General features: G+C 43.8%; 1 protein-coding gene across 1 annotated transcript; it reads right to left on the bottom strand.

Moving 5' to 3' along the window:
* On the bottom strand, nucleotides 1–8,500 carry LOC120029121 (probable tRNA methyltransferase 9B). The gene is given in 4 exon segments (XM_038974432.1): nucleotides 1–512; nucleotides 756–1,013; nucleotides 7,542–7,715; nucleotides 8,347–8,500. Coding segments are annotated over 4 exon segments (1,098 nt in total).
* Nucleotides 8,501–10,285: the final 1,785 nt, after the last annotated feature.

The raw sequence follows: 10,285 nt of genomic DNA, 5'->3' as shown, positions 1-10,285 counted from the left end.
TCATATCTTCCAAACCTGGACCTTCTCGGCCACCACGCACCAGTTGGCGTGGTCAAAGCAGGAGTAAAGGACGTGGAGCTCTTCGACGTGGCTCTTGATCAGCTCCGCCAGCTCGCCCTCCCGGAACACGTGGTAATAGCGCAGACACGAGGCAGCCTCTGGCTCCCCTTCACTGTCCTGGGGGCTCTGACTGCTGTCCTGTTTGAGGTCTCCTGGTGGGCCTGCTTCCCTCTCCCCTGGCCGCCCTGGTCCCTCTGTGTGCTCCATCTGGTAGGAGGTGACCAAGTCAGGCAGGGCCATCGAGCCACACTCCTGGACCAAGGCGGTAGAGGGAGGGGGAGTGGTTGTCTCTGTGGAGGGGGAGTGGTTGTCGTTGGCCCTGGAGATGGTCAGGCTGCCAAAGTCAAAGACTGAGTCCAGGGAGCGAGAGAAGAACCACAGCCTCTGTTGGGGACTGCAGGCCATCTCTTCATCCAGCATGAACGATGTGCTTTTCACCTTCCTGTGCTCGTCTTTGCTGTCGCTGTAGAGGTATTCTTGGATAGATAAGAATAGAATAGTACTTGGTTAGTCCAAGCTCTCACACATGCGCATGCACACACATTCAAACACTATTTTAGTAGTGCCTTGCTCAAAGGGACAACAGCAGGAGATTGTACCTGGGATTAACAACAAAAAACAGCAGCCTTCCAGATATTACCAGCTTCTCTCTTACATTGCCCTGCCTGGAATTTGAACCAGCAACCTTCTGGCACCTCCCTTACCCGTAAATAGCTACCTACCGCTCACACTCTGTGCTGCGCCCCTCCACCGGGGTGTGGGCCACTCCCTGCCCAGGGTGGGGGACGGGGGGTTGGGGTTCCAGGGCACAAAGATGTCCTGCTTCTGAAACTTCCGCCGTGTCTGCTCCATGGCCCACACGTAGATCATGATGCGCCCGCCCACACGCAGGGTCCTTGCCATTTCTTTAATTGCTCGAATACGACGCTCTTTGGTGGACAGATGATGGATGACTAGTAGGAGAAAAAAAAACATTTGAAAGTCGGAAAGTTTAAGTTCAGCAGCGCAACTGGGACAGCGGTGGATGTTGGAGCTTCTTGTACAGTAGTGTCATGTTCAACAGATCTTTCTGAAGGGCTGGGGGGAATATTGAGAGTGAAGATAGACGAGCAAAATTAAAAGGAGGGTGGTCAAAAGGGCATAAGGCTACAGGGTTGGGTTCAATTCCAATTGCGGCAATCAACTCAGGAATTAAACTGAAATTCCAGTTCAATAATAGCATAACGGGTATCTAAGTATTTAATTATTTCAAATGTTTTTGGTCAATTTTAAATTCGAATGTCTTCCTGAATTGATTTATTTCAATTTGAATTGACCCCAACCCTGATTGACTAGATTTAAACCCACGCCAACACAATACATGTGCTCTGAAGGCAGTGGCAGCAACTGTTCTACCACCCGAGGCCACTGAAGGGCTAGTGTTTATTAATACTGTCCTAGGGCAAATGAGCACCCGAATCCTGCCTACTCACAGCGTTGGTAATTAGACACCACTTTACCTGCAATAAAACCATTGATTATTTCCCAAACATACTCTTGTTACCTTGGTGACCCAGCTGCCTAGGCAACTAGGGCAGCTGTGCCAGGAAATGCTTATCTCATGTCACCTGGTAACCCGCCTTGATTTCATCATTTCATTCATGTCACTCAACTACCTTGATATGAAGTGAAGCACTTAACATGAACAGCTACATGATACCCAAGAAGAGGCAGTTGCCCGTATGCTAAATGAGCAATCTGGGATTCAAACAAAATGGCACCAGACACTTTTTGGGGTAAAACAGCAGAGGGATGGAGCTGTAGAAATGTAATTCAGACAGAGCTATGGTTGCAAGGACTGACTAAAATGAGATCAAAATGATTTTTAACCGTGTTGTAAAGATGTACAGTGTTTGTAAACAAACAATGGAGTAAAACCAGCTGGAAAATATAATGGGTGATGGGTTAAGACAGTTTAACTAAGCTCTTGAGGCATGCGTACACACACATCATTCACTTAAAAATCGAGAAATGTACAGTACCAGTTAAAAGTTGAAACCTACTCATTCAAGGGTTTCTTTGTTTTGACTTTTCTACATTGTAGAATAATAGTGAAGACATCAAAACTATGAAATAACACGTACGGAATCATGTAGTAAACAAAAAGAGTTAAACAAATCAAAATATATATAGCCACCCTTTGCTATGATGATAGCTTTTCACACTCTTGGCATTCTCTCAACCAGCTTCACCTGGAATACTTTCCCAACAGTCTTGAAGGAGTTCCCACATATACTGACCACTTGTTGGCTGCTTTTCCTTCACTCTGCAGTCCAAATCATCCCAAACCATCTCAATTGGGTGGGAGGTCAGGTGATTGTGGAGGCCAGTTCATCTAATGCAGCACTGCATCACTCTCCTTCTTGATCAAATAGCCCTTACACAGCCTGGAGGTGTGTTTTGGTTCATTGTCCTGTTGAAAAACAAAACGAGATGGGATGGCGGATCGCTGCAGAATGCTGTGGTAGCCGTGCTGGTTAAGTGTGTCTTGAATTCTAAATAAATCAGACAGTGTCACCAGCAAAGCACCCCCACAACTCCTCCTCCATGCTTCACAGTAGGAACCACACATGTGGAGATCATTTGTTCACTCACAAAGACACAGCATTTGGAACCAAAAATCGAACATTTGGACTCATCAGACCAAAGGACAGATTTCCATCGGTCTAACGTCCATTGCTCGTATTTCTTGGCCCAAGCAAGTCTCTTCTTATTGGTGTCCTTTAGTAGTGGTTTCTTTGCAGCAATTTGACCATGAAGACCTGATTCACAGTCTCCTCTGAACAGTTGATGTTGAGATGTGTCTGTTACTTGAACTCTGAAGCATTTATTTGGGCTGCAATCTGAGGTGCAGTTAACTCTAATGAACACATCATCTGCAGCAGAGGTAACTCTGGGTCTTCCTTTCCCGTTTCATCATAGCGCTTGATGGTTTTTGCGACTGCCCTTGAAGAAACTTCCAAATTCTTGAAATTTTGCAGATTGGCTGCCCTTCGTATCTTAAAGGAATGATGGACTGTTGTTTCTCTTTGCTTATTTAAGCTGTTCTTGCCATAATATGGACTTGGTCTTTTACCAAACAGGGCTCTTCTGTATACCACCCCTACCAGCCGGAGCGCCGTACCGGCACTTATACATTTTTTGAGTAACGGTTCAGCGGCTCTTCTATTAAACAAAAGTAGCCCATCACTGGCCCAGATTCACACACGGAGGCAAAAAAGGTTGATCAAAGCGGAATGAAGTCTGGATCTGCATTGAATAGCAATGGAGAGTGGGCATTAATTTCCTGATTCCATTTTGCTCAAGTTTATTTGCCGCTAGTCTGAATCTGCGTGACAGTAGGCTTTGAGATTGCAAAGAATGAAAATGCGCCAGCCTGAATGAGCATGATGCGCTGTTCCAAATTGTCAAATTAATGTTTGTAAAGTCAAGAAATTTGTTTCATAATTTAAAAAAAATGTAATTCATGAATGCACACCTAAATATTATCAACCACTTAAAAATCTACATATCAGCCATTATCGTAATGACCATTCAGTGCAGGTCCGTGTGTGCCAGTGCGAGTGGGCCACTGCCAGAGAGGGTGCGATATTTCAGCAGCATGTATAATTTATTTTATTTAACTGGCCTCTGGCAGTGGCCCACTCGCACTGGCACACACAGACCTGCACTGAATGGTCATTACGATAATGGCTTAAGTGGTTGATAATAGTAATCCTGACTTAATGAAGTGGTGATTAAAGAGCTCAGCCATGTGCTTCTTCTCAGTAACAACCACATCAACAACATTACGGGACATGGGCAGCTGTGAGGAGGAGGCTTTATTCTCCAGGTCGGTGCGATATTTCAGCAGCATGTATAAAAAAAATTCTTACCTTTATTTAACTGGCCTTCTGGATAGCCTGAATACATGCTGCTGAAATATCGCACCCTCTCCTCTGCTGAGTGCACTTATTTCTCATTTGCCTGAACAAGAGCCAGTCAGCCTGAGTATGCGTGTGTCGAGTGATTTGCCAAATGAAATTCTTGAGGTGGAGTAATTCTGACAGATCACGATCGAACCAGGGGATGAACCTGTTTAATTATCATATTCTTTATAAAGGAATACCACTGAAAATATCCAAAAAAGGGCCAAGCGTCTTTAACAGAGATCAAGCTGATTCGATTTTTTATTTAACCTTTATTCAACCAGGTAAGCTAGTTGAGAACAAGTTCTCATTTACAACTGCGACCTGGCCAAGATAAAGAAAAGCAGTGCGACAAAAACAACAGAGTTACACATGGAATAAACAAGCGTACAGTCAATAACACAATAGAAAAAGAGAAAGTCTATATACAGTGTGTGCAAATGGCGTATAGTAGTAGCGAAAATTACAATTTAGCAGATTAACACTGGAGTGATAAATGAGCAGATGATAAGCAAGTAGATATACTGGTGTGCAAAAGAGCAGAAAAGTAAATAAAAACAATATGGGGATGAGGTAGGTAGATTGGGTGGGCTATTTACAGATGGACTATGTACAGCTGCAGCGATCGGTTAGCTGCTCAGATAGCTGATGTTTAAAGTTAGTGAGGGAAATATGTCTCCAAGCTTCAGCGATTTTTGCAATTCGTCACTGGCAGCAGAGAACTGGAAGGAAAAGAGGCCAAAGGAGGTGTTGGCTTTGGGGATGACCAGTGAGATATACCTGCTGGAGCACGTGTTATGGATGGGCGTTGTTATCGTGACCAGTGAGCTGAGATAAGGCGGAGCTTTACCTAGCATAGACTTATAGATGACCTGGAGCCAGTGGGTCTGGCGACGAATATGTAGCGAGGGCCAGCCGACTAGAGCACACAGGTCGCAGCGGTGGGTGGTATACGGGGCTTTGGTAACAAAACGGATGGCACTGTGATAGACTGCATCCAGTTTGCTGAGTAAAGTATTGGAGGCTATTTTGTAGATGACGTCGCCAAAGTCGAGGATCGGTTGGATAGTCCGTTTTACTAGGGTAAGTTTGGCGGCGTGAGTGAAGGAGGCTTTGTTGCGAAATAGAAATCCGATTCTAGATTTGATTTTGGATTGGAGATGTTTGATATGAGTCTAGAAGAAGAGTTTAGTCTAGCCAGACACCTAGGTATTTGTAGTTGACCACATATTCTAGGTCAGAACCATCCAGAGTAGTGATGCTAGTCGGGCAGGCAGCGAACAGTTGAAAAGCATGCATTTGGTTTTATTAGCGTTTAAGAGCAGTTGGAGGCCATGGAAGGAGTGTTGTATGGCATTGAAGCTCATTTGGAGGGTAGTTAACACAGTGTCCAAAGAAGGGCCAGATGTATACAGAATGGTGTCGTCTGCGTAGAGGTGGATCAGGGAATCACCCGCAGCAAGAGCGACATCATTGATATATACAGAGAAAAGAGTCGGCCCGAGAATTGAACCCTGTGGTACCCCCATATAGAGACTGCCAGAGGTCCGGACAACAGGATTGCACAGCGGAGAAGGTACGGTGGGATTCGAAATGGTCAGTGATCTGTTTATTAACTTGGCTTTCGAAGACTTTAGAGAGGCAGGGCAGAATGGATATAGGTCTATAACAGTTTGGGTCTAGAGTGTCACCCCCTTTGAAGAGGGGGATGACCGCGGCAGCTTAGCCATCTTTAGGGATCTCGGACGATACGAAAGAGAGGTTGAACAGACTGGTAATAGGGGTTGCAACAATGGCGGCAGATAGTTTTAGAAATAGAGGGTCCAGATTGTCTAGCCCAGCTGATTTGTTCAGGTCCAGGTTTTGCAGCTCTTTCAGAACATCTGCAATCTGGATTTGGGTGAAGGAGAAGCTGGGGAGGCTCGGGCAAGTAGCTGCGGGGGGGACGGAGCTGTTGGCCTACACCAATTTAGAGGCTAGGTCATGAAGGAAGGCTTGCTCAGCAAATCAAATTGTTTGGGGACAGACTTGGTGGAGACAACCGAGCACTGAAGGTGTTCCTTGGTAAAGATTGCCACTCCACCACCTTTGGAAGATCTGTCTTGACAAAAAGGGTTATAACCAGAAAGGTTCATGTCAGTGTTCAAAACAATCTTTCTTAACCATGTCTCAGGAGCTGTGAACTCACTTTCAATTTATCAATTTTGGGTAAAAAAGCCTCTAGCGTTAACGTGCAGAATATAATGCCAGACAGACTAACTAGATAGCCAATTAGAAACATAACTAGTGAGAAACTGCTACAGTTAACTATAGCTAACAAAGCATTCATGTTGTTGTCACCTTTCCACCGGCACTGTAGATAGCCTAAATCAGGGATCATCAAATAGATTTAGCCGGGGACGATTTTTTTGTGAGAGGATGGTCGGGGGGCCAGAACATAATTACATATAATTTGTAGAATAATCCCTAACAGATATGACAAAAACATGATCATTTCAAACCTGGCTTTCATTTGTATCTTTATTATGTGTGGGAATACTTGGGAACAGATTTCCAACATTTAAATAACTGTTGTTTTTACAATCTTTTATATCCAACAATGAAAGAAATTAAAAAATGAATACATATATTTTTTTTTGCTCGGCAAACTTGGCAAACTTTGCTCGGCAAACCTAAACAAATCTGCACCATTGGAAAGCTGGGTAATTGTAAAGCCACGTAATTGCAACAATGTTAAAAAATAGTCTAAAAAAAAGACAAAAGTATTTGGTTGTAATGTTGCAATACTTTATATCAAGGGTGGCAACCATCCTCCAGGATAGCTACTGGGTTTGCAGGATTTTGTTCGAGCCCTGGTCTAACCAAATTGTAGCCTAAACATCAGCTGTTCAACAGGACCTTGATGAGCAGACTTGGATCAAAAGCCAAGCCTGCACACCCAGGAGCTCTCCAGATGGACGGTTGACAACATGTGACTAACAGTGCAGTTCTACTAACAGTGCAGTTCTACTTTGTGGGGGGTTAAGTGCCTTGATCAAGGGCACAATTGCAGGAGATGGTGGCCTACATGGGATCAGACACAGCAGACTTCCAGTGTCAATAATACTTACTCTTACATGTAGGCTATAATAATAATCATAAACATTTAGTTAAAAGTCATGGAGAAGTCATGGAAAATGGGTATAAACCATTAACAATGAATAATCAGAGGTCTCTATAGCATAATGTAATTTGAGAATTTCCATTAACATACGATAGTCTAATGGACCGACTTGGAAAAAGACAGCTCCTGCACTTCTTTCATCCCAAGTCACTGATTACACCTATACAGACCCTTCCGATATGCAAACATTGTAGGGTTACGCCCGAGGAGTGAGTGAGGGGCACAGTGAAAATAAGACTGTAATGGTAGCAGGAGTGCGAGTTGGAATGCAAGCCTGTTTGCCGGATTCAAACCCATTCTGATTGAACTGGGGTCAGACACACTAACCGCTAGACCACTACCCTCCCATGTTGAGTGAAGTATAGGCCTACCTGCGATGGAAAGGACACCGTCAAAGCAGCTGTCCCTGTAGGGCAGCCTGAGGCAGTCACACAGCTGCACCTCGTGGCCCTGGCTCCGGGCTGAGTCCACAAGGGGGAGACACACATCACAGCCCAGCTTGAACACACTGCCGTTGACGTGCAGGTACTTGCCATTGCCACAGCCTGTGATGTGGAGGATGGCAGACAATCAACAACAAACACCAGGTCCCAGTTCTCTACCCTTCTACCAAAGTCTGCACTTGCCATAATGGATTTTAAAGAATTGGATTGGTGTAAACATTGGCTGTAGGGAGTTTCCCACCATGGTTTATCTCTGACCGGAAATGTGCATGTGCACCCTTTGGGAGAATGGCGGAGAATCAGGATGCAGCCTAGATGTCAACCCCAGAAGAAAGACATGCATGAGGCCAATACAAAATGGCACCCTATTCGATTGCCTATATAGTGCACTACTTTTGGAGTGCTACTTGTGTTTTGACATTGACATCATGACTTGAAGCAAGGCCTCAGAATCAATTCCTTAGCGTGAAATGAAAGATATCACAACATCTTACAGTAGCTGACTGCAAGCGTAAAAAAAATACCAATTAGCTTGACGACAACGAAACATTGCATCAATAAATCAATCAAAAGCAGGTAGAAAACCTGTATGTTATTGGCCTTTTTGTTCGTTTCAATTAAACTCGGGCCACAACAGATAGTCGTAAGACAGACAGAGGCCAGTAAAAAGCCAGACACATACCCACTTAATGCATGTCCATCAGTAGTAGAACAGACACATTAGCATACATACCCACGTCAGCGATGATACTGCCAGGCTCATGCTCCAGTAGGAACTGGCGCACCTTGGGCCAGGCCTTGTAGCGGCTGTCGTTAAAATAGGGAGCAATCTTCTCGTAGACGCTGTGCACATACTCCCTCTCCAGCCGAGTGGCCGCGTCCTCCATCACAGTCATCCAGGCTCGCTCATAAAACCAGCCCACCTCAGCCGCACAGCTACAGGGAAGACAATAACAACGGGTTGGATTTTCAAGGCAGAGGCTTCATCCCAAATGGTGCTCCTATTCCCGAAATAGGATGCCATTTGGGACATAACCAGTGTTCTTATGGGCTAGGTTCAGGACAGGTAGTCCCTTGTCCCATTTCCACCCCAAAAATATGTTGTGTGTACAAAACAAGACCGTGGCCTTTTAGCTCAGGACAGGTAGTCCCTTGTTCCGTTTCAAAACATTTGTTCCTACAGAACACAACCCTGGCCTTTTAATGTTCCTACATGATGAACAAAAGTATTCTTAAATCATTCAATATAATGATCAGTGTGAGAATTACAATGTCAGTACAGATGTCAAACCCAGCAACATCACAGCAGATTTAGCATGATTGCTAGAGGTCAAGCAAGGCTAAAGGATAACCAAAAGAGATTATGTCATTCGGGACAGACCGAAATGTACAGAACGGTTACCTGGAGGTTTTAGTATAAAAAAAAAATCTAATCCAAGGGAGGGTCATGTAGTTTGTAATGAATGAAATTGTTATATTTCTGTGTTTCAGAATGAGTTGCATATTAGAATATTATATATATATATATATATATATATACACACACACATAATAAATAAATACATATACACACATAATAATAATAAAAAAATATACAGTTGAAGTCAGAAGTTTACGTACACTTAGATTGGAGTCATTAAAACTCGTTTTTCAACCACTCCACAAATTTCTTTAACAAACTATAATTTTGGCAAGTCGGTTAGGACATCTACTTTGTGCATGACACAAGTCATTTTTCCAACAATTGTTTACAGACAGATTATTTCACTGTGTCACAATTCCAGTGGGTCAGAAGTTTACATACACTAAGTTGACTGTGCCTTTAAACAGCTTGGAAAATTCCAGAAAAGTATGTCATGGCTTTAAAAGCTTCTGATAGGCTAATTGACATCATTTGAGTCAATTGGAGGTGTACCTGTAGATGCATTTCAAGGCCTACCTTCAAACTCAGTGCATCTTTGCTTGACATTATGGGAAAATCAAAAGAAATCAGCCAAGACCTCAGAAAAACAATTGTAGACCTCCACAAGTCTGGTTCATCCTTGGGAGCAATTTCCAAACAACTGAAGGTACCACATTCATCTGTACAAACAATAGTACGCAAGTATAAACACTATGGGACCATGCAGCTGTCATACCGCTGAGGAAGGAGACGCATTCTGTCTCCTAGAGATGAATGTACTATGGTGCAAATCAATCCCAGAACAACAGCAAAGGACCTTGAAGATGCTGGAGGAAACAGGTACAAAAGTATCTATATCCACTGTAAAACGAGTCCTATATCCACATAACCTGAAAGGCCGCTCAGCAAGGAAGAAGCCACGGCTCCAAAACCGCCATAAAAAAGCCAGACTACAGTTTACAACTGCACATGGGGACAAAGATCGTACTTTTTGGAGAAATGTCCTCTGGTCTGATGAAACAAAAATAGAACTGTTTGACCATAATGATCATCATTAAGATTGGAGGAAAAAGGGGGATGCTTGCAAGCTGAAGAACATCATCCCAACCGTGAAGCACGGGGGTGGCAGCATCATGTTGTGGGGGTGCTTTGCTACAGAAGGGACTGGTGCACTTCACAAAATAGATGGCACTATGAGGAAGAAAATGATGTGGATATATTGAAACAACATTTCAAGACATCAGTCAGGAAGTTAAAGCTTGGTCGCAAA

The sequence above is a fragment of the Salvelinus namaycush genome, chromosome 34 (assembly GCF_016432855.1).
Source record: "Salvelinus namaycush isolate Seneca chromosome 34, SaNama_1.0, whole genome shotgun sequence".
Taxonomy (NCBI): Eukaryota; Metazoa; Chordata; class Actinopteri; order Salmoniformes; family Salmonidae; genus Salvelinus; species Salvelinus namaycush.
This window is presented reverse-complemented; position numbering and strand designations above follow the sequence as displayed.